Here is a 24,927-nt window from a genome sequence, read left to right as displayed (position 1 = left end):
ATAATAAGTTCTGAGTAATATTTTTGGGGAGGAGAGGGAGAAGAGGCCATTCATTGGAAGCCGGTAATTAATACCATTTTGGGGGTCGACATTAAAATTTAATTCTATTCAAGGTAAACAAGAAGCACACACAGCCTTTGGATTGCCTTGATAGATGTTGTTTTTTTTTTTTTCCTTTGCAATATGTCTCATCCATGCCAAAGAGAAATAAGCAGAGGAAAGTACTGACGTTCTCTAAAGCTTCATCAAACCACATACGCTTTCGAATTACAAAACAACATTAATTACTTTGGGGCCATCCCTTCACCTCTTCTTTTATTCTTTAAGTGATTTTTCTTTTACAAAAACATGAACTTCTTGATATTAGTGGTTATGTTTTATTTATCCTTATTATTGGTTATGTTTTATTTATCCTTATATCCGCAGTGTATACCGCAATGGAGCCCCAAATTTCAGAGTTCTGCTAGCAGCCTATTCTAAAGTCTGTTTTCTGAGAATCAAAAGTACCCAGATTGGTCACCGTCTCCTAGAGCTCGTTCACTGATAGTCGGCACTCCCCGAGCAACTCTTATCAATTTCCTCCTTTTAGAATCCATGTATGTCCTGTGAGGTCAGATAGCTTCAGCCCTGTCACCAAGGAGCATAGAAATAAATAACAAAGCTCTGCGATCATCAGCTATCTTTAATTTTCATCCCCTCCACTTTCTGATTTCGGGCAGCATGCAGGCGTGGCAGGGCGGGGCCTGGCTGGCGGGGGCGTGGCCTTGAGGGGCGTGGCCTTGAGGGCGGGGCGGGGCCTCCGCTAACGGTCCCTGTGGGCGGGCGCGTGCCCGCGGGCGCCTCCGGGGCCCTTGGTGGCCGGGAGCGCGCCGCCGCCTCCGCCGCCTCCGCCTGCCCCTCCCGCGCGGCCGCGGCTTCCTCTCGCGTTTCCCCCTCGGCTCCGGCAGCTGCTCCGGGGGCTGCGGCTGAGCCCGGCCGGGGCGGTGCCCGCCTGCGCCATGAGGAGCCCGCCTTCCAGGCCCGCGCCCGGCCTCGCGCTGCAGCGGCGCTGGCCGTGACCTGGCGCCCGCGTGCTGGGGCGGACGCGGGCCCGCGGCGAGGACGCCGGCGATGGGGGACAGGTAACGCCGCCCCGCGGGGCCGAGGGCCGCGAGGTCCCCTGCGATCGAGACCCCGGGCGAAAGGGCGCGCGCTGGGTGGGCGCGGGTCCCCACGTGGCTCCCACTGAGGGTTCTTTTGCCTTTCGCGCAGGTGGCTCCTGGTGACCGTCCTCCCCGGCTGCGTGGGCTGCCGGACCGTGGCCGTTCTGGAGTCCTGGACCGTGCGTGACCTCAAGGAGCGCGTCTTGGCTGAGACCGGCTTCCCGGTGTCGGAGCAGCGGCTGTGGCTCGGCGACAGGGAGGTACGGCCCGCCTGTCCCCTCTCCTCAGGAGGACGAAGGGCCTGCCGTCTGCGCTTAGGGTTTTAGCACATCAGTTTGCTGGGCGGCAGGCTCGCTGACAGTGAAACCGAGCGGGTTTTATTCACGTGTCCTGGAAGACAGATGCACATTTCATGGTCACCTTGGAATGCTTTGTAAATATGTTCCTATCGTTAGTTGTGAATTTTATTGATTTCCCACTTCAGCTGTGTATTCCCCCTGCCCCATTTTGTCTGCATCTTCACTTCCTGAAATTAAGATACTTTTTTGATGGGCATTATAGTCAGAGGGTTTTTCTTTTTCTTTTTCTTTCTTTCTTTCTTTTTTTTTTTTTTGCTTCCTTTGAGATCATTGAAGTGACTTAATCATTACTCATATTTTTCTAATTTTGTTATACGTATAACTGGAACACTGGTAAATACCTTTACCTTTTATGTCTCAGAAGTTTCCCTCCAGTTTTTAGTCACAGAAATTTAGGACTGAAAGGATCTTAAGACATACTTTAACATAGAAATCTATTATTTTGAGGAGTAAATTTATTTTACAACTTCTAAGGTGCAAATGAATGACTTAGGATAATAGGAGTATTTCATACAGTCATATACTTTAAAATTGGGGAACATACACAATTTTCTTAAAGAAGGAGTTACAGGGAAACATTTTACTGAAGATTAACTTATTCTTTTATCCTGATAAGTATCTTCACTTTTTATATGGTAAAAGAACATCATTTCCAGGATTTAAAAGAGATCAAAAAAGAGCTGAACAGATCCACAAGGAATACTTGAGCCGTACAGAAGGACATTTTAAGTATTAGATTTCTTGCTACCCGGTACAAATATTGGCAAAGTACTTGGTACCTGTGATTTTTCACCCCTCTATGTAATCTTGACCTTCGTGTACCTGGGTCCACTCCTGGTCTCTTGCTCACTTAGACCCAGAGATCCCGTTAACCTTATGTTCCTCCAGGGATCAGTTCTTCTTACCAATTCCCCGAGGTGTTTGGTGGCATGCAGTGACTTGACTGAGAACTTTGGACAGAATTGAATAACAAAGCTCGTCGTTTTTACCTTTTTTTTTTCCTGTGCCTACCCCTGTCTTTTAACCTTCCCGTTATACCGTCTTGGTTCTATACCCACTTATTTGGTTACTCCTCTGGTTCTGCTTTGTCAACTTGTCCCCAAATGTGGTTATACCCAAAGGCTCAGTGACTGGGTCTTGCCAGTAAAAATGTCTGTGTAAAACTTCGATTTGGATGGTGAACATAGCAGTGAGTGGTGTGTCGAGTGTTTCGAGTTGAGTGGGTGGTTAGTGCCAGGGGCGTCTAGTTAGGAAACTTATGCTGGGATGAGGTAATGAGGTTCTAGACTACGATTGCAGAGGTGATGCTGAAAGGAAAAGATGTACACAATACTTTGTAAAAGGCAAATTGTGCCAGTTTGGTACCAAATGGCTATGCAAGGCGCAGCAAGGTGTGGGAGAGGGTTAGATGTAGAATAAGGCAGAAGACTTGCCAAGGATGTTCACGAACCTTGAGTCAGATCAGGAAAATAGTGGTTCAGTTAGCAGAGATAAACAAGTCCAGAGGGGGGTCTAATGTTGGAGGCAAGGTGGTGATCAGTTTGCTTTCATATGTCGTTCAGCCGATGGCAGGACATAAAAGAAGCATCCAGGAAAATGCATGAAGAAGGAGGTGACCTAGGTCCTACTTCCTGTGCTGCCAGTGGATAACTGAGGCCAAATTAATTGATGTTCGAATCTGCTTTCCTTTTTCTAATAGAAATGGGATAAAGGGGTTCTAACCCATTCTAAGGTCTCTGCTGTGTAAGAGTCTTCATAGAGAGTGATGGGCAGGGGGCAGCTACAGACCTGGGACCGAAGCTTAAGGGATAGAGGTCAGGGCTGGAGATGTAACTTTGCGAAGTAACTTGCCCAGCATATTTCTCCTTCTGTTCTTTGTAAGTGCATTGGGAACGTGATTAACATTTATTGAGCAGTTGTGTTCTACACTATGCTAGATACTTTGCATATATCATATCATTTGCTACTGGAAACAGCGCCATGAGCTAGTTTTTACTACTCCATTTTGCAGACTAGTGGTGGTCAGATTCAGAGATGAAGAATCAGATCAGGATTTGAACCCAGGTCTGTCTGATTCCAAAGTCTGTGGACAGTCTACAGTTCCACACCACAGGGAATGTGTCAGGGTGTCAAATAATAAAAAGGTAAATGTAACATTCTTTTACATTTAACAGAGAAGAAGAGCTTAAACCACTAACAACGAACTTTAAAGTCAAGGATGGAGCTCACCCAGAAACCATGCAAAGGGCACAATTCTGATTCAGAGTCACAGGCTTGTGACTTTTGAACTGGTGAATTTAGTAATGCTAATGTGTGACATTAGAAGAGGTCACCTTTGTATAAGCAGATCTTTCACAGAAATGGTTTTCTTTTCCTTTTTACTTTAATGCTGCTCAGATTAGATTTGAATTATTAGCAAGAATTTTAAATATTTTAGGGTAAGCAGGAAACAAAAGCTGTGGACGTCTTGCCACTCATGGTTTCAGTTGGTGTTGGACATTGTCAGCAGCAGCACTTAGCCCTCAGGCTGTCTGTGTCACCTGCCATCCTCTTCCTACTTGTCTGTCTCTTGCTTTCCTTGGCCTGGAAGTAGAATTTGTAAGTTCTTCACTTTACTTCCTGTCCTGTGCAGAGATTGAACTATTTGTGGTAGCTGTGCATCTTTCTGATCCTTTTTCATGATCTGTACCAAACACGCTTGAGCCTCGAACCAGGTCTGAAGTATCACTTAACTTTCCCGTCTCTTAATTGTTCAAAAATGTCTTCCCTGTTCGCTCTTGAATCTTGAGAACCTCCTTATATCCTTGACAACTGAAAGAAGGAAGAAGTGTTGTGAGATCCAGATTGCAATTAATATTGTCTTGTCTGCTTAATAATTTAGAGTTATTTCACAGCGAAGGAAAATGAGCCTCTCTGAGGTTTTTAAGGGGGGCTGAGACTGGCATGGACAGAGACCCATATGTTGAAGTTATTTTACAATCACTTTTTAAAAAACAAAATACAAAGCCTGAAATGGGCAACTTTTAAGATTTCATTGCCTCTGGAGATGAAAAGGGCCAATGTTACTCTGCTTGGTTGGAGTGATTTAGGGTCTAGGAAAGAGCGAGGCCCAAGCAAAATCCTCAACTCTTGGCAAGCTCAGGAGGAGGAAGCAGATAGCACTCCTGAGGTTATCTGTGCTGCTCACATTGCTCTGGGAGAACCACTTCCCTGCGAATAGGCCAGTGACAGCAGTCTACCAAACATTCATCGTCAGGCTCACATAGCCAGTGACATCTGTCTTTACCAATCCGGTTCTGCTCCGTGTCCTCTCCCTTTTCAGGTCCTCTTAAAGACCTGGAAACGTCTTCCTGCATTACAGTTTTTCTTCCTCACTTCCTGTCTTACTTCCTTTAAATGTACCTGAATAGGACTAGTAATCTTTGGCTCATACATGGCTCTCTTTTAGTAACTAATTAATTAACAATAGAATGAACAACCATGACGACATCATCCAGTTGGAGACCTAGAACACTGTTGATAGTCTGTATTTACCTCTGTGCTGCTTCTCCCCAACCTGTATGCCTGTCTCTTCCCTTACCCCATCGTGTTTATTATTCTGTTGCCTTTTTTGTAGTTGTTTTGATAGCATTGTTGTAAGTGTGCGTATGTGTATGTGTGCATACGTGTGTTCATATATATGTGCATGTGTGTGTGTATAACCTAAACAATATATTGTTTGCTTTTAGTTGTTTATGAATTTTATAAGGAGCTTATTATTCTATATGTAGTAACCCGGAATTATCTTTTCTCACTCAATATTATGTTATGAATATTCACCCAAATTTATGTGCAGTTTAGTTAATTCATCTATTGCCGTATAATATTCCAGTGTGTCAACATGTCATAGAATTTGGGTTGTTTCCAAATTTTCGCTATCAACGACAGTACTGCTATGATTATTCTTATTTCTGTTTCCTGTGCAAGGAGTTTTTACAGGTTTGCTCTAAGATTCAGTGGAAATATGTATAGAAAGCACTTTATAACCCAGGCACTATAGAACAACATGTTCAGATTCGTATTTTAGAGTTGGAGGCCAGAATTAGGAATGAAGGAGACCAGACAGGGGGTGTCATAAAATCCGAGAGATGTGGAGAGTCTGAACAGTTGAGATTGGAGAAGAGGAACTGGGGTGGACACGCTGGGACCAGAAGTCAACTGGACATGTGATTTGGAGATAGAGGAATTTCTCCCTGTGTTTCCTGTCAAAGCGACGAGGTAGAAGGTGCCGCTAGTGATGAGATGCAGAGTAAAAGGCGAGAGGGAGGTGTTGGAGGCAAGCTGGCGAGGTCGCCTTTCGACAGGGCGAGCTTCAGGCACCTCGGAGGGTGGTAGACAGCTGGAAACCCTGAATTTTTGACATGGTAAATGATGTCCTTCACACCCTGACGAGGAAGCATAAGGTACAAACAGAGATGGTGGCTCGTCAGGTGAGCCTTTGAGTAATGTTTTGTTGACCTGTAAGGGGTCACTCCAGAGCAACACTTGGGAGTGGACCCCTGCGGGGAAGGTTGATCTAGCTTTGGATTATTTATCTTATTTTCCAAAAACAAGCTCTCGATTACACTGCTCCTGTGGGTCACGGTCTCACGTATTGTCCCCCGTCCTGATGAGAAACAGGACAATCACCAAACGCAAAATGAACATCGGGGTGTTTGCTGGAAACCAGTTTCAGCGGGGTTGTAGACCAGAGCCGCTTCAGAGGCTGAGTCCTTATTTGTCCCCTCCTTTTATGTCATACCTTTTTAAAGGTAGTGGCATCTATAGCAGTGATTCCCCAAGTGTATTTCTAGGAACAATATCCTGTAAGATGCTCTTTGAAAATAAAAAAAATGTTCTGCAAAAATTCGTGAAATGTTGCTTGGTATAATCCTCTGTAAGAAAGTTACAGTACACGTTAATATGTTAAATGCCCTTTAAAACCCAAATGATTCCAGCTAATTTAAAACATTTTTCCTCTGCTCCTGGTGACATCCCATAGAGCTCTGTTCTGAGCAACACACTTTGGAAATGCTGATCAAAAGAATGGTTTTGTTTATATTGATGATCCTGATTCATCATAAAAAATTTAAATAATTATATGTGTGTATTTGTAATTATCGAAGAAAGAGTCCTTTAAATTTTTAAGTAAAAAGTTTTACTGAATTTCTCTTATTTGAAATAGTCACTTCTCCAGAGCAACTTATTTTCTGATAAGAATAGTTAACAAGCATTGTTTCTTAATTGAAAAAAAATTAAGGTGAAGTTTTGAATTTAGAGTATTAGGAACTATATTGCTTTTCATACATTTTGTTTATTTATTTTTTCAGTTATCCGACTGGATCAAGTTTGGAGATCTGACTTCCAAAAATCGTCTTTTTGTAAAACTTCAATCAAAAGGCTTACAAGGGGGAGGTATAATGCTGACTTTACAGGAATATATGCCACTTTTAGTTGAATAAAGATCATGTTTTGAAAATGAAATGAAAATATGTACCACTGGGATGCAGCGAGGGGCTGTCGGGGCAGAGGACAGGGCAGGCGGAGCTAGCAAGTTACAGGAATGTGTGGGGCAGCTGGGGTTTAGTCTTGGTGGGTGGTTGTAGCAAAATGGTGCAAATAAATTTATAGTGATGATTTTGTTTTTGAAGCACAGATTTCTTTTTTACTTATGTACAGATTTTTTTTTCTGTGCTTCTGAGAAATCACTTCCCTTCCCACTCTTCTCCCTATATGTTCCTGTCACCTGTCTGAAGGTAACTTGGTCAGTCAGTTCTAAGAATCTCTAGTGTAGGAAAGGCTGAAGGGTGTTTGAGCGAGATGGCCATTATGACAGCGACTGCTGAATTTCCCAGCAGTCAGAACCTCGGTGGAGTTTGAGGATGTTACGATGACCAGATCAGCACCACTGTCTCTGGTTTATAATTCAGCAGCAAAGCACTCCTTATTTCGGTTGTTTTGGAAAATAGCATCCTCCCCATGCTCTTTATTTTTGAATTAATAATGTTTTGTGACAGTATCTTTTTGAACATTTTTAAACAAACTGTAGTTGAATGAAAAATCTTGAGATTCGATCAAGTTAAATCTGCTTTACTTGCTGCCGAGTCTGTTTAGTCAGATAGCTTTACGTACCAGAGAGCTGGGGTGAAACATGAAATTGTAACTCGTGTCATTTTACTGTCTTGGAACCAAACACCACATCGTGGTAACAGGTCGTGGGATTTTTATTTTAGGTCGATTTGGTCAGACAACACCGCCACTTGTTGATTTTCTTAAGGACATTTTAAGAAGATATCCAGAAGGAGGGCAGATTCTTAAGGTAGGACATGTGTTGTGTACATGTGTGAATTTACTTTGATAAAAATGAGATGGCGTAAAATTACTTAGAAGTCCTGTTAATCTTTACCTTTTTAAAAACTTCGTCTCGATTTGCTGTATTTATGGCCACCCGCAGCTGCGGTGCCTTCCCTCCCTAGGCGGGGCGGGCCGAGAATGTGGTGTGAACACACGAGGCCTCACAGGCAGAGGAGCCCACGAAGCTGCGCTGTGCTGTAACCACCCACAGTGTCGCTCTAGGAACACTTTTTGGTAATTTTATGTAATTATGCAATGTAATTTTATGAATTTCATGTAAAACATTGTATGGTGGCTTTACAAACCAACCGACCACACGAACAAGACGAAACCCGCATGTAGGTGCCATGAACACACGCTCAGCTGACTCCCAGATTTAGAGGTTTGCTTTTTGGAAGAGTTTAATGAGGTAATTATTTTAGTTTTTTATATCTATTTACGATATATTCTTTTAGTTTGAATACACTCCTTTAAAAATAAACTGAACAACCGTAAAAGAAAGCAATTATAGAAGTTATTACAAAGATTAGATTTTCTGTTTAATAGGAAACCTCCTTAATTGTACAAGTAGTTCAGTTATTACACACTCTGCTTCTCATTAATTATTTAGTGTTTATTACTTTCAGTATCTTAGGCCTCATTGTATTTTCTACTTTAGAAGGTAAATTTTCAGAGAAGGACAAGGTCAGTAGTCACACCTGGCTGGGTGCCGGTTGAGGACTGTGGCATCCTGTGGGATTTTAATGACGATATGTTCTTCCAGAATTAGGCATCAGCGGTTCACAGGAAATTCATGCAGAAGCCATTTTTATATTGAGGTATTGGGAAAGTGAAGCTCGGAAGAGAGTGGTTATTGGGTTGTGAAGAGAGTAGAGGGAGGGGAATAGAATACATTTAAAACTCAGAGTGAGTCGGCGGTAAGGGAGAGGGGCTCATCACTTCAGAGGTGAGGGAGAGCCTTCCTGGAGGCGAGGCGGCTGTCGTGAGCGAGATCTCCGTACGTTCTTGCAGGCAGCAAGCAGCTGTAGGTTGGGCCTTCCCCTCTGCTTACTGCACGTGTCCGTGTGTTAGTCAGCACAATGTGATCTTTGTTCTTTGCATGTTTCAGTAGAATTTGACTATTTTAGGTTTAATAGGAATCAGAAATCATCTAGACTTAGAGCACCACTTTTTGTGATGTCTGCCGAAAGGCCCAGAGATATTTTAATGACATGCCCCAAATCACATGAAAATTGGAACATTTATTGCCTCTCCTTCCCAGAATCAGTGTGAAAGAGATCCCCTGAGAAGAAGCATCCCGGCTTCTTTTCGTTCAACTTGATACTGGAACTTGGGGTTTTATCTTCAGTTTTCGTCATCTCGGCTCCCTCAAATACACATAAATCACAAATAGGTATCCAAATGAAAGCATGATCTAAAGTGCTATCATTTTGTAAGATAACATTGTATTTCCCTACCCATTAGTTCTTATTTCTGTCTTTTATATTGTAAAACCCTAACATAAGTAAGATTGCTAATTTTTAGGGATTCTGTTAGACTAAATACAGGAAGACTAGGTCTTAAAATCCTATGAGAAAGAGGCAGTTGTATTAATAGAAATTTATAGCTGATAAGGAGGTAGGTGAGGACATGGAACATGTGAACATTTGTGCACGTTCGGGGTGCACAGCAGGTGGAATGATGCTCCCCCACCTTTCCGTGTGCACCAGTGAACCACCAAGCACCTCATCTGGTCGCAGATCGAGCTCGCCCATTCTGCGTCATTCCCTTACTCAGTCTTACAGGTGTCTCTTTTCACGTGGGCACTGGCACCTTTCTGCTGGGACAGAGGCTTTGCTGTTGGCCCTGGTGTCGTAGCAGTGTAAACTCTTCAGAGCTTGCCTGTTCCTACCCCCTGGTTTAGTGATGCCACGGTGCTGGGAAAGTAAAAAATAGTTCTCAAAGTTAGAGGTTCGTGAGTATAATACTACAGGGTGAATTATTGTGTTTCTAAAGATCTATTCATTTAAAATACAGCCACTCGATTTGGTCTAAGTCACAGCTCATCCAGCTAATTGTCATGTGCTGGCTTTTTTGTACTGTAGACAAGGTCCAGAATTAACTAGGGACGATACCTCTGAAGTTCATTTCAAGTTCTGACGATTATGGTGCTGGCTGTAGGAGCTAGGTTCTTTCTTATTTCAGAGTGTGGAGCTCCCTACGTGACTTTGGTCAGTGTGTCAAGTGATTGGGGTTTTTTGAGGCTACCGATGGGTACCAATCCTGTAGGCTGCCCTTCTCTTTCTGCATTACAGGGTTTGACTACTCATTCACGCCCCCGCCCCCACACACACACTCATCATCTACCATGCAGTGTTACTACCTTTTTAATGAAAGGAATGCCAGTCCCGACCCTCAGGAAACTTTGACTAGTATAGGAGAAGGATGTTCTATCGCACGTTCTCAGGAATGCAGCATACTGTACTGATCAGTACACACAGACCGATGCATCTTTTCTAAGAGAAGGTAAGTTTAGTGAGTGAATGATAAATAAAGGTCTTTTTTTTAGTAACTGCTTGAGAACGAGGTACTTGTGCCAGATGGCGGAACAATCTATGCAGCTTTTGGAAATGGAGTAATTTATTTTGCATGAAGGCTTTGGGTAGATTGTAAATGATAGTCGTAAATAGCCTCTGGATTTGTATTTAGAGACCAAGAGATAGCAAGTTAAAAACCGCATTTTTAAGTATGTGTAAATGAAGGACTCATCATCTTTTCAGCCATACTCTCATGTTTGTGACAGTCACTTTCAGCAGTGTCCTCACCAGATCTGAAAAGATAACGATGCAAGTAGTAGGTTTCCTTTATTTAAATGTGATTACTTTTAAATATTATAGGTAAATACAAAGATGGGCAGTAGATCACTGCATTACTAAATATCATCATTTTTGGTATATTTCTTGCTTAGGAATTAATTCAGAATGCGGAGGATGCTGGAGCCACGGAAGTTAAATTTTTATATGATGAGACTCAATACGGGACGGAGACTCTTTGGTCCAAAGATATGGCGCAATATCAGGGTAAGAATCAATGTTTAGGAACAAGTTTTATGTCCTAGCGGGTGATTTTTAGTGATCTACAATACTCTGTTTAATGACTAGTCTACACTTCTCGGCGTATTCCATTCTGCTTCTTCAGATGTTTTTCTCTGCCTTCGGTTGGCGGCTGTCTGCTAATCGGTATTTTTAGGGAACAAAGAAAAAGTGTGGAAGCTCAAAGAAACGAGCAGTGTCAATGCAGCTGACAGTAGAGATTTGAACCATGCGGGTCCACTTATATGCAGATTCTTTTCAAAAATCAAACAATTGGTCTCCTGTATCCTCGGGTTTCGCATCCTCAAATGCAAGCAACTGAGGATCAAAAACAGCATTTTCGATCCAGTTGGGAATCTGCGAATGCAGAGGGCCAACTGCGCATTGTTCTACGCCATCTTATATGAGGGACTTGATCGAGCCTCTTTGGATTTGGGTGTGTGTGTGTGTGTGTGTGTGTGTGTGTGTGTGTATTGATTGTGTGTGTGTGGCCAATCCCCTGCGTATACTGAGGGATGACTGAAGTTTTTTGGGGAGTCAAAAGTAATACATGGATTTTCGACCTTGCGGGTTGGTACCCCTAACCCCCACATCGCCCAGGGGCTAGCTGTACCTCAGCCTCTGGTCCTTTTTAGCCAGCTTGTGAGTGTTTTGTATCGTTGGCAAGACAAAGGGACACCCTTTTCATATATATAACACTTCTCTGCATTTGGAAAGACGTAAGAGGCTATGCTTTTGTGTACTATTTTCTGCTTTTAGAGTACCCTTGATGTATTTTGGAGAAATTTTGGGTGGGGTGAGAAATTTTGAAGGGGAGAGAGGAATAAGAGAGATGAAGACAGTGAAAAGCGCCATGACCTGTAACAGACTCCCGATGTCTCAGTCCTAGTCTCTGAAGGGTTGTGTTGAAAAGAACATGCGTAACTTTTGCTGCAGCTTCAGAGTCAGCAGGAAGATTGCAAATGACTGTCTGCGACAGAAAGTTATCGAGGAAAAGGAGCATCAGTTCAGATTTTCTGGGTCTTAGTTTTCCAGAGTGTAAGTCTTGTATTTTTAAAAAGATGTTTTATGATTTAGGAGAATAATCAACATTATTGTTAAATATTTAAATATTAAATGTTTAGCGTTTTTTATGGGAGATATATTTATTCCTAGGTCAAATTCATGGTATGAAAGTTGCATTGTTTTATCCTATAAAGAGATGCTCTGAGACATAAACCACATCAAGAGGTTTTCATTCCGGCCCTGACTCCTGCTACCTCTGTGACCTTGGCAGAACGAGAGGGTTGAGCCAGTCAGGTCTCCTGGTTCTCAGATTCTGTGATTTAATGTGACTGCTTTGAAAGATATCAGATGGGGATGTGAGGGTCGTTGATTTAAGCCACAGTCCCACACGGTGCTATCATGCCATGTGTCTCCTCGGGCACCGGTGTGTCGAGTCGCAGCCCTGACCTCAGTGTGATTAAGCAGATCACTGAGCCTCGCTCAGTTCCAGTCTGCTCACCTGAAAAATGGTAATAAGAACAAGATCTACCTGCCAGTTATTTTGAGGATTAGGCGAGAGCATACCTGCGTTGATGTTTTACGTCTGCTATTGTCCCGATGTTTGTTAGTGGCAGGTCCTAGAGAACCACAGAAGGGAGACTGTGCGGGTCCCAGAGTGATTCGCTTCCGAATCCCCCTGCTGCTGTGACTCCTTGCTTCCAGCCTCGACTTCACCACGTTAAAAAAATACCTGAAACGAGATTTAGCCGAGTTTGTGCATAAGTATACTTAAAGACAGAACCTTTAAAGTGACACCAGATTAGCCAGTTTAAAATAAACTTGGACACAAAAAAGTGGGTGAAAATGATCTTCAGTATCTATCTGTTGAGGGCTCTACGTGCTCTTACATATTTGAGAATATCTTTCTCTTGTGTTCAGATATGAATGTTGTCTTTGTTGGTATCATCTGAGATTACAGTTTTTCTCTCTTTATTGATACCTAGTTTTGCAGGTGAGAACTCGAGTTCAACTTGTTTTGGTTCTTTTTTATATAATCAGTTGACAAAGGCTCAGTTTGTCAAATAAGTTGCAGAAGAATAAGAGATCCTACACAGTGTCACACTTCACTAAGGATTCCAGGGACGTGGTTAGTTAAGAGACAGACACAGTGAAGGCAGCAAGGCTCGGACTCCCAGCACCTCCTCCCAGGTCCCTTCGTGCTGTGGTAGGACACATCTTGGCCTAGATTCAACAGCAGTGGCCTCTCAGTGATGCGTGCAGGCCTTCACTTTCACAGGTGGAGCTGCTTCATTCATGAAACGGGTTTGTGTTTTTCTCTGATAATTACAGAGCTTGGGACATTTTCAGGGAATTATGCCTCATCTCTAAATTCCAGGTTTATTTACAATAAGCCACCTTCTAAAAGCATCCACTGGATCAGGTCTCTTCTGCTAGTAAATACTATTAGCCTGTTTGCCCAGAGATCTGTTATCAGTGTGTTTATAAGACAGTTTGGCTGGGTTCTCGCTCTTTCTTGGGTATTTGCATCTAGAAGGAGAGAGTAGATTGCAGGCTTGCCGCTCACCCTTTCTTTCCCAGGTGACTTTGTTTTTTTCTTCATCATGTTTATTCTTTTCTTATCTCAGAACCAAGAGTGCACCCTTTTGATTGGGCTAGATGTGGAGTATTTAAAAATCAATCTCAGTGATGGAGGCAGCGATTCACTAGTTGGAGCAAAGGCAAAATATACAGCTTTTCTCCTCTTTCCCGGATGAGTACAATCAGAATAATACCTTGATTAAGCCTTAAATAATCACTAGACTATACCTGCTAGATTCAGAAGCCAGTTGAGAAGGCTGCGTCCAGCTGCCCCTCGTCTCGTGCAGGCCGAGGTGGCCGTGTGTGTGTGTGCACTGCTCGGTCCTGGTGCCGACGAGGAGAGGAGAGCTCCGACAGCCAGTGCGTGGTACTGGGCCACTTACAGGGTGTCCTTCATCTGTCCCTTCTCTATAGGGGTTGCAGTGATGTGCAGGACAGGAAACAGCCGTCTTCATGTGGCATGTGGGGATGTGGAGAGGAAATGCTTTTTCATGGGAAACACTTTATCTGAATTTGTGAAAATAAGCTTTGTTATTTTGTAGTTTAACAAGTGTTTTATAAAAGTCAGGCAGGAGCAGGTCGGCTGCCCAGTTTTCTGGCCGACAGTGAGAAGGAAGGCGGGTCTTCTGCAGGTTGGCTGCTCTGCTTCATTGCTGGCTACCTGGCTACCTGGCTACCTGGCTACCTGGCATGTCCCCTGCTGGATTTCTGATTGCCCCCTATGGATCTCGTAGTTACGTGAGTTTTTCTAGATTCTGGCAAGAGCTTCACTCTCAGTGCTGGCGTTCAGTGTTGTGAGTTTTTGTGGTCCTTGTATCTATGTCTTCATAGGTGTTTTTAATGGACACTTGGAGCAGGCAGAGCCAAGCACTGCTTGTTCATGCCATTTTTAAACCAGCTGTGGTTAGTTGCTTGGTAATGTTATTTGTCTTATTAATGTTCCTGTAATATTTATTTTATTAGGAATAAAGATGAACAGTATCATACAGTAGCAGTGATTATAACAGCAGTAATATCTGACTTTTTGGGTGTCTTCCCTGAGCTGCGTACGGAGCTGAGCCCCGAACTCGTATCACCTCATTTGATGATGCTCAGCTCTTCTTTGTGGTTAGATGCTGTTCTTGTCCTGTTTTACAGATGAGGAAGCTGGGCCTTACTAACTAGTTTGCCTAAAGTGATGCAGTTTGTAATGGTAGAGCTGGGTCTGAAATCTAAACTTACCTGGCCCAGAATCCACTTTAACCACTGTGTGTTTTTTCTGTCCCTCTCAGAAAAACCCTGGCAGTCTTGGCTATTTTCATATCTCTACTTTGATTCTTTCACAAATAACATTCACACCATTTTTGTAAAATAAACCATGGCCAACACCCCCATATCTGTGCTTGAATTTATAGGAGCAGAAGAGGCTTCAGGGTGCTGGCATGTTCTCTACAATTTACGTGGGTGGAGGCTACACAGGTTTTTTTCACTTTGTAAGAATTCATCAAGCTGTAGACTTGAAACTATACTTCATTGTATGTTACACTTCAGTGACTTTATCAAATAAAAATATTGTTTTTAAAATATGAGTTACTACAGTTGAACATATGAACATATTCAAAGACTGTTAGAGATTCTGAAGATAAATCTCAAAAAGTGGAGTTCTAAAATATTTTATGCAGAATTATAACTTTTTAAAGGAAGTACATTGGAGGCAGTGATATTATTCTGAAGCGCTTATTTAAAAATTTGTCACATTAATGATTTTAAAAAATTATATAAGTCATGCCTTGTATAGAAAAATCCAGAGGGTACCAAAAGCAAACACTTACAAGGTACTTATTAAATTTACTAAGGGATTATTGTTCACCTTTTGAAGTAATATATTAATAAGTTTTCTTCAGATAGTAAGCCTACTTAGTACATTTATTTATAGGTAACTCTATTTGCAAAAGAAAATTTGAATATGCTATTTAGGAACAAATTTTACAAAGTAGTACACTGTGATTAATTTCCTTGTTTGCCCCAGTTTGGGAGTGTTTAAGTACCATAACACCGTTAATTTTTCCTTTTTGGATTTTTGGCCAACAATGTTATATTTATTCTGGTCATTTTTACCATTAATTTGTGTTTTTATTTTTACTACGAAAACAATCAGAATTATAATGAAAAATTCAGTCATTCCATTCATGTCTTTACATCTTCCCACTCAATGAGCAATTTTTAGAGGAAGTTCTTGGAAGGTTGGCGGACAGTTGGACACTGGCACACTTCTGAGTACGCACATGCGCGTTTTGACCCCCAGGGGCAGCCCTCTACGTCTACAACAACGCGGTTTTCACCCCGGAAGACTGGCACGGCATTCAGGAAATCGCGAGAAGCAGGAAGAAGGATGACCCTTTGAAGGTCGGAAGATTTGGAATTGGGTTTAATTCTGTCTATCACATAACAGGTATGGTATCTGGCTTTTCAGTCTTGATATCGAAAATTATTTTAGCCTGTAGTTTGTAATTTATTTGGTTAACTTCTAAGATGATATTGTTTTAAGAGGCATCTTTTCTAAATTCTTTGTTAGTAGCAAGGAGTATGTCAATGAAATATCAGTGTGTCTTGCGTTTTTAAGTTACCATGGTGACTACACCAAAGCTGCATCATGTGATGCTAAAAGTGTCATCGTGAACAGTAGAATCGCTGTAATGTATTGAGCCATTTTATGTGGGGTCGGAAAGGTAGCTCTTGAAACGCCTACACCAAATTGTTACTCTAAGAGATTTTCCACTGAAAATGTTTGAGTCAGGCGAACTGATTCTGACCGATTTTCTTGTTCTTGATTTTAGATACGAGGTTAAAGAGGAAGGTATATTATCCAGTGGTATCGAATAACTGACAGAGTGAGGGTCTTTGAAGTGATTCTGACTTCTCTGCATTTTCCGCATAAAAGTTTTGCTATTCTTAAACTTATGAGTATTTTAATAATTACTTTGAAATTGCATTTTGAATCTAGAAAGAATGAGGTTTCTGGCTCATAGAGTAGAAGTACTTGAAACTCAGTGTAGACAGCTCTAAGAGCACATCAAAGCTCTTAGTATTTACTACCATTCGTGATAAAGATTTTTTTCTTGTTCAATTAGTCCTTGCTATGGTTTAGTTTCAAACTGTTTTTGCATTTTGAACTTGTAGGAGAAGGAGAGATTGAGCTGGCAGAGCTACACCCGGGTGACCGTATAATTTATTGTTCAAACTGGGACACTCGTGAAAGTGAAGAGGGTGGTGTTAGTCTCAGACAACTGGCCTAAATTGGGACTGCCCTGGGTGAGCGGGCCATAGGGTCACCCTCACTATAGCCCAATTTTAGTAAGCCTATTTTTTTAATTGCATTTACATTATAATACTACCACGTAATACTATATTAAGTAATATTACATAATAGTTATATTGAGTCATATATTCCAACATTCATAACTATTATACATGACATTAGCATTCATGTGTTCACCCATTTGCAGATTACCCCTCAGGTCTGTGACATGCGATATGGGGGCACATGTGGATTGCATAAGCGTGGGGACTGTTGTATAGAAATGTATTATTTAGTTAGAGCCCAGCCGACTGCCAGCATCTGCATCTTGCTCTGGATTTGTTCCCCATTTGAGAATGAGCACATTTATGTGGGACAGTATTAACGAGTGCTGTTCTCTAATCTGAGGATTTGCAAAGGTCACAGGTCATGCTTTAAAATTGTCAGGCATCTCCCTGGCATAATTTCAGAACAGGGACTGTGAGCACTGTTGACGGATGGGAGTGGCGTAGGTCACATTGCAGACTGATGTAGTGGCTGGGTCGGTGGATGTAACATTTCCTCCTTAAAATACCCGGGAGTTTAGGAGTTGGTTGTGACAGCTGGCTTGCAGCTGATGACCAGAACATCAAAGGTGGACTTCACTGAGTTGCATTTTCATGAGGTCAGGTGCTGTCGTCAGCATGCGAGGCAAAACATCAAAATTCCCCTCGGGAAGTCCTTGGAAAGGCACTGTGGTGGAGTTTCTCGTGATACAGCATGCCCGACACGTCTGGTTTCCCCTCAGTGTTTATCACTTTGTGGTTGGAGAGCCGCTGGAGCAGTTGGGGTCAGGTTTGGGGCCGTGCTGCGCAAAAACGGGTCTGGAAGCAGCACACTCGGGTTCGGTGAGCCCGACGCCCCCAGCCCGAGGGCTTCCACTCGGAGAGGCCTGGGGACGAATGCCACCCAGAGGGGCTCGTCTCACACTCACTCGAGGGCGGGTGCTGGCTGGGTGACACGGCGGCGGAACCGCCTGCGTCGTCATTTCTCTACCCCTCCCCCTCCAGAGAACCTGCTGCCGAGGGTTTTATTTTGAGCATAGGCTACAGCTCCGTTGTGTTTCATCGGGTTCACATGGCTGTGGGCGCTGACTACAAATATCCAAATACTCTACATATTTTAATTGTTTAATAAGTTTTAAGATGTATCTTAGGTTCTCACACTAATCATGTAAAGTCTCTGCCTCGTACTTATTGAATCAGAAGAGCTAAACTTAGGTGTGTTTTTTAGATCTATTTTAGAGTTATTTTATGGCTCATGCTTTTTTCATGTGTAACATTTTGATAGTAATTAGGCATTGAAATTGTAATTATAATTGTTCATTAAATTTCAGCGTCGATTGTGAGTGTTGAATTTTTCCTTACAGATGTTCCTTGCATCTTTAGCGGTGACCAGATTGGGATGTTAGATCCTCATCAGACACTTTTTGGTCCACATGAATCAGGTCAATGTTGGAACCTCAAAGATGACAGCAAAGAAATTAGCGAACTTTCAGACCAGTTTGCTCCATTTATTGGCATTTTTGGAAGCAGCAAGGAAACGTTTATAAATGGCAATTTTCCAGGAACATTCTTCCGTTTTCCTCTTCGCCTGCAGCCTTCCCAGCTGAGCAGTAACCTCTACAATAAGCAGAAGGTTCTCGAGTTGTTTGACTCTTTCAGGGCAGATGCGGACACGGTGCTGCTCTTTCTGAAAAGCGTGCAGGACGTCTCCTTACATGTCCGAGAGGCCGATGGAACAGAGAAGCTGGTGTTTCGAGTGACCGCTAGTGAGGATAAGGCGCTGAAGCAGGAGCGGCCGCATTCTGTCAAGGTTCTGGCGACCGCTATAAGTAACTATTGCAAAAAGATTCCAAGCGACAGCATAACCTGTGTGACGTATCATATAAATATAGCTTTAGAAGATGAGAGTACTAAGGACAGACAGCAGACGTCCTGGTTGGTGTGTAACAGTGTGGGCGGGCGAGGGATTAGCGGCAAACTGGACTCCTTAGCCGATGAACTGAAGTTCGTGCCCATCATCGGGATCGCCATGTCTTTATCAGGCGGAGGCGACGAAGAAAAAGGAGCAACGTCTGATTTCGCAGGAAAAGCGTTCTGTTTCCTGCCCCTGCCGCCGGGCGAGGAGAGCCAGACGGGCCTCCCGGTTCACGTCAGCGGCTTCTTCGGCCTGACGGACAACCGCAGAAGCATCAAGTGGCGAGAGCTGGACCAGTGGCGGGACCCGGCGGCCGTGTGGAATGAGTCTCTGGTCAGGGACGTCGTCCCGAAGGCCTACGCCACCCTCATCTTCGACTCCATCAGACGCCTGGAGGCACAGAGGGGCGCCGACGCCCCGCTGTCGGTGGACGCCGTCTACAGGCTGTGGCCGGACGTGAACAAGGTGCGGGCGCGCTGGCGGCCGGCGCTGCAGCCGCTGTTCGCCGAGCTGCTGCAGGGCGCCGTGCTGCGCGCGCTGGGCGGCCGCTGGGTGCGGCTGGAGCAGGCCCGCTTCTCGGACCTGGACGAGAGCTCGGAGCGCTCGCGGGCCGTGCTCGGCTACCTGCGCGGCGCCGGTGAGCAGGTCGTCAGGGTCCCGGCGCACCTGGCCGCGGCGGTCCAGCTGGCCGCCCCCAGCGACAGGCCGCCGAGGACCGTGACGCCCGCGTGGGTGCGGCAGGTGCTGCGCAAGGCCGCACCCCTGGGGGGCGCCGCGGAGAAGCTTCACCTGTTAGACTTTGTGCTTTCGGACCGGGCGTACGGAGAGCTGCTCGGGCTGGAGCTGCTGCCCTTACAGAACGGAAGCTTCGCTCCCTTCTCCTCGTCTGTGTCGGACCAGGACGTCGTTTACATTACCTCAGAAGACTACCCAAGGTACGGAGCGCTCAGAGCGTGTGCACTCGGCGGGGCCCTCCCGCCCCGCCACGGTTCCAGCCCTTACTGTGAGCGTCATCAGTTTCCAATTAGACTTTTATCGCTAGGAAGACTTTGGCAGAAATTCTTCCTTAACATACGAAACAATACATTTTTACATTCTAAGGTAAAAAAATATTCAGCTCTTAATCAGTTAAAAAGTTATCCAAGCAGTCGTTTTTCTTTGCAATTTCAATAAAAGAACGCTGAAAATAATGGTTATAAAGTGCTAATAACTAAGTTAGTTTAGTTGATAATTATTTTTATGAAATTTAAATGAATTAAAATCGAGTATTGAGTCTTTATAACAGAGTGTGGATTATTTCAGAAAATAACTTTATTCTGAGATGTTTAGACTATTTCTGGATTTGGACGTGGTACACGGTGCCCTCACGCTTTAAAGCAAAGCCTTGTTACTATTCGATCAAAAAGTATTGCAGTGTGATTTGATGTGTGCATTATGATTTATGCAAAACGGTACATTTAACTAGCTTGAAATTACTGGATTTCGTTATTTTAAAATTGTTAGAAGGCTGTAATTGCTGTGTTCCTTTCTCTTTATAGGTCCCTTTTCCCAGGTCTTGAAGGAAGATTTATTTTAGATAACTTGAAGCCTCACCTTCTAGCTGCTCTAAAGGAAGCTGCCCAAACCCGAGGTATTATGGTTGTTTTTGTGTTTTAAAAACCTATTTGTAAAAATGTAAAGTTATTACAAGTTTTCTGTTAAGTTGAACCAATATGAAATTGCCAGTAGTTACCATTTTAGACATGTAGGTCAACAGTTTCTTATGGTTCCACCTAATGTAATTATTATTATATTTTAAGATGTCTCAGTAATGGATTCTGATATCTAGAAAATCCAGACGCGATATTATATTTAAAATCTCTCCTGTCACAGTATGGCGGTGTACATTTATGGAAGTAATTTCTTATGTCTATGCAGCGCTTTACTTTAGGTTCTTTCCCAATTCTTGTCTCATTTGAGCCTCAGCCTCATGGCTTGTAGCGTGTGCAGTAGTGAGGACAGCTGTTGTCTCACATTGCACAGATGAGGAGAGAAAGGTTAAGTTCAGGGTCGTCGGCTCACCTGTGCATGGAGCTCTGGTCTTCCACCTGCCAGCCTTGTTCTGTTGCTTCTACCACCTTGCCCTCCCTAGTTTTCTGTGGTTGTGCTAGGTAACTAGGGAAATGCAGAAGATAAATTGAATTCTGCAACAGTGTCAGGAAAGGGGACTCCTGGGGTGTTAGCAAAGGATGGTGCCCTTTATTGAGAATTCTTTTTAAAAAAAGACAGAATGGTTTGGGGGGTAAAAATCACCATGGTTCTAAGTTTAATACTATCTGCAGCTTTTTTGCAAGCATTCTTTCCCTTGTAAGACTCTTAAAACATCCTTTCCCTGAACTTTTTCTAAGTTATAGATTGGCCTGAAAATTCTGTATTTGTTAAGGTTGTAAAGCATATTCTTTGTCATGTGCCTTTTATAGCATATGCTGTTTTCTTTTCAAGGATAAAGGAAGTGTCGCTAATGATTGTACATCTTTATTCATTTAAATATAAGTGAAAGGAATTGGAATGGGGGAAGAAATTAAGGCTGTAGTCAAAGTGAGACTGAATATGTAAATACTGTTTATCATCAGGAATCTGTGACCATGAGGTGTAATTACTGCGATATTGATTTTTCCAGTGTCTAGGCTGCTCATTTAATTGAGAATTGTCTTATTCAGAGTAGTAGCCTTTCTGGGAGTCTAAACATGGATTCCTATAACCCTGCCATTCTTTGCTCCAGAGTTTTAGAAATCTTTATTTCTCAAAGTTGTTAATTATATTTTGGTATAAAAACTACATTGAAACAATAATGCACGTACAGGAAAGTATACATATCAAAAATTTTACAAGCCAAACACACCTAGGTAAAAAACCAGAAGATTACCAGAACCCAGAATACCCTCTTGTGGGTTTTCCAGCCACACCCACTCAGCAGTACCCGTGATCCTGACTGATGGATGCGGCTGGTTTTAGCCCGTTCTGCGGAAGCACGCACACAGCGTACCGGTGTCTGCTCCTTTTCTTTTTGTCTGTGCGGTCCGTCGAGGTCCTGGTACGGAGTTGCAGGTCACTCTTTCTCATCGCTCTGGTGTTTCATTGTGGGATGCGTTGCTTTCTTTTGAAGAGAATATTTTTGTTAATAGCCAATAGTTTCTGAGGTGGATATGGATTTAGAAATCAACCAAAAGTTGTTCAGAACCAAATCAGGTAAAAAGGGTGGGAGGCCAACAGGATAATACTGCCTTTGCTCAAACATTTTCGAATACCCCGTGGTGTAGGGCTCGGCCACGATGTGCTGTTCTAGCCTTACCTGTGGTTACAGTTTCAGGGATGAGTTAAATTTATGTGCTAGTTTAGGTAATTGGACATCTTTATAGAACTGGATCTTCCCACTTTGTATGTCTTCATTTTCTCATTTTCTGTGGATTCTGATTTGTTATTTGGGGATTATACTGTAGGCCCCATGTCTTGTTTCTGGTTCTTGGTTGATTTTCTTTGAACTATTACACTAGACGGGATGTTGTTGTTTTTGTCACCCATATTGTGTGGTTCGCTTCTCCCAGAAATTGTCTTCATGGTCACTTTTTTTAACCTCGTTTTAAGTGTTAGGTGACTGTTCTTATGACTGGTTAATAATCCTTTTCAGTGTTATTTGGCTCCGTAGGTGGTGGGTAACTGCCTTCTTGGGCATATCCTTATTATTTTTATCTCATTAGTTCCAGACAAAAATTAGTTTTTGATTATTTATTGCCTGAACAGTTTTACTATTTGGGAGCATTGTAATATAGGGTCTGATAGGGACTCAAAAAATGACCCTCGTGGTCCTTTCCTGAGATCTGAGTCGGTGAAGATTCACAAAGAGAGATGCCAGAGATCACCCCTGTACTACTGATGACTCCCGTCGGGGAGGGCGTGTCTTTTGGCAGGCCATAGGCTTCTGTAGCTGAACACAGACTTAAACAGGTCAGCACTGGCGTAGCCCCAGCTCCCTTACACGGGCCGTCCCTGCCAGCTGAGCATAGAGGAACCATGTCCCCGAGAGGCCCGTGAGCAGGCACGATCCTCTCTCTGTCACCCGCCACGTGTGTCATGCCTCTCTCCGGGGGCGCGGTGTGGGTGCAGAGTGTTGTGAGTGTGGGAGCAGGGAGGCCACGAGCATGGTATTTATGGAGCTCCCTTCACGTGGTGGGAACCATCCCAAATACGGTTACACGATTGTGTGGGTGACACAGAGCACCGTGGGCTTCTAGTTACTGATTATCAGTAAAAACTGATTGGCCAGTTTGGGAAGGATAGTTGCATAAAATTGAAACGTGAAGGTTTTTTCCCTACAGTGGATACTTTGTAAATTCTATAGCTCAAGCAAAATCTCATTGTCATAGTTTTACCTTTTACTTGTATCATATACAAACCCTGAGCTAAATACTAAGTTGCTGCTTGTATTCTCGCTCTTTACCTCTGCTCCTCTTTCCCGTTAGCACTTAAACACGTTTCAAGTCTTTCTCATTTTGGGGGACACTAAACAAACCTTGGCTTTGATTTCCTTTCTTGCACCCTGTCATAGTCCAGCTTCTAGAAGGAGCAGTATATGCTTATCGTCACCCACGGTCTCAGTTCCCCTGTGGCTCAGTAGCCATCTCAGCGATCAGACTACTGTCACGGTGTCCCAGTGCTTGTGTTCAGGTCACCCTTATTTTACTTCACGATGACCCCACGGCTCAAGAGCGGTGATGCTGGTAATTCGGAGGTGCCGAAAAGAAGCCGTAAAGTACTTCCTTTACGTAGAGGAAAAAGCAGAATATATATAGTTCGTCTGCAGTTTCAGGCTTCCACCGGGAGGTCTTGGAACGTGTCCCCCACAGATAAGGGGGACCAGTGTACTGCTATGTCATCCATTATCACTGCAAACAAAGTTTTGCTTCTGCTGTCATTCCAGTAAAATTGCCTGGTCGAGGGGACCAGTTAATGGGCTTTTTTATTGTTGAATCCAGTAGACACTTTTTGTTCTTTTACCCGATCTCCCCGAACCTTAGATACTATCGATCACTTTCTCTTTGAACCCTGGCTTTTATATCATTCTCTCCTCGTATCCTTACACTTCTTTGTCTGTTTTTCCAAATTGCATTCCTCAGTTTACCCCTAAATACGGGTTAGGTTAGAAGCTCCTTGCTCAGCTCTTTTGTTTTTGTTCCTTACTTTCTTTGCGTGTCCTCAGCGACTCCCAGGCATCCACTCGCAGTGCATGTGCGGTCACTTCCACATCCGCAGTTGCCACCCCAGCCTCAAAAGGAGTAATGTCATGTCGTGTCGTGGTTACAGGCCTGGACTTTGTACTCACACAGGTCTGGGTTCAAACTGGACTCCCATGTGTGACTTTGAACAAATTACCCACCCCCCCCAGCCTATTTTCAAATCAGTGACATGCTAATACAGTAACATCCTTCCACAAGAGTATACCCGAAGCTCTCAAGGTTCAAGTACATAGAATGTAAAATTGCTTTATTACGATCTTACATTTTATGTTAATGAAAGAAGAACAAGGGTTGAGTGTAGGATGGCAGGCCATCACAACTTACTAATTGAATTTTATCCAATTTTGCATTATCACAGCAGAGCAGGTCATTGCAAAGCTTTGCTGTAATATTTTACTCACAGCAGGCTTTATACTGGAGATCAGATCATATATACACACTATATATAGTTTAACCCAGGACCTGCCACATAGTAAATACTGATAAAATGACAGCTGTTATCATTTCGTACTTGCAGTTCATAAGTATCTCAAAATCAACATTTTCACAACTTGAGGCTTCATCCTCTCCCCAAACCTGTTTCTCCTTTTGAACTATCCTATTGAGGAAGGTGACTGACTAAGCAAAGAAATGTCCCCCACAGTGTGCAGGTTCTGTTGATTAAACTTTCGGGAACGGTCCCTTTCTCAGTGAACCGCCACTGGCGGGTGCGCCGCGTGTCTCTGTGGCCTTCGTGCTCCACTCCCTTCCGAGGTCCCCTCCCTTCACTACTCGCCCTCATCGCATCCCACAGGCCCCCTGCAGGAGGCCGTGATGCTGCCATGTTCCTGCGGGCCGTCGGCTTCCCGTGATGGCGAACTTGCTGTCTCGATGGCCGTGATGCATTCAGTG

The 24,927-nt window shown here is 43.4% G+C and overlaps 1 protein-coding gene across 3 annotated transcripts in view; it reads left to right on the top strand.

Moving 5' to 3' along the window:
* The window catches only part of SACS (sacsin molecular chaperone), a 73,955-nt gene that overhangs the window by 29,517 nt on the left and 19,511 nt on the right, over positions 1–24,927 (top strand). Inside the window, exons 1-8 of one of the 3 annotated variants that reach the window (XM_039873040.1) lie at positions 837–1,121; positions 1,252–1,402; positions 6,850–6,934; positions 7,753–7,838; positions 10,821–10,932; positions 15,812–15,958; positions 18,213–19,698; positions 20,302–20,393. In XM_039873040.1, the coding sequence (XP_039728974.1) occupies positions 1,111–1,121; positions 1,252–1,402; positions 6,850–6,934; positions 7,753–7,838; positions 10,821–10,932; positions 15,812–15,958; positions 18,213–19,698; positions 20,302–20,393 (2,170 nt within the window). In that variant the 5' untranslated portion in view covers positions 837–1,110. Of the gene's footprint in view, positions 1–836; positions 1,122–1,251; positions 1,403–6,849; positions 6,935–7,752; positions 7,839–10,820; positions 10,933–15,811; positions 15,959–18,212; positions 19,699–20,301; positions 20,394–24,927 lie in introns of those variants that run through there. The other 2 variants (XM_039873039.1, XM_039873041.1) reach the window with 2 other exon arrangements.

Source organism: Pteropus medius, unplaced genomic scaffold, assembly GCF_902729225.1.
Source record: "Pteropus medius unplaced genomic scaffold, Ma_sr-lr_union100, whole genome shotgun sequence".
Lineage (NCBI taxonomy): Eukaryota > Metazoa > Chordata > Mammalia > Chiroptera > Pteropodidae > Pteropus > Pteropus medius.
Note: the sequence above shows the minus strand (reverse complement) of the source record. Positions and strands in the feature narration are given on the sequence as shown.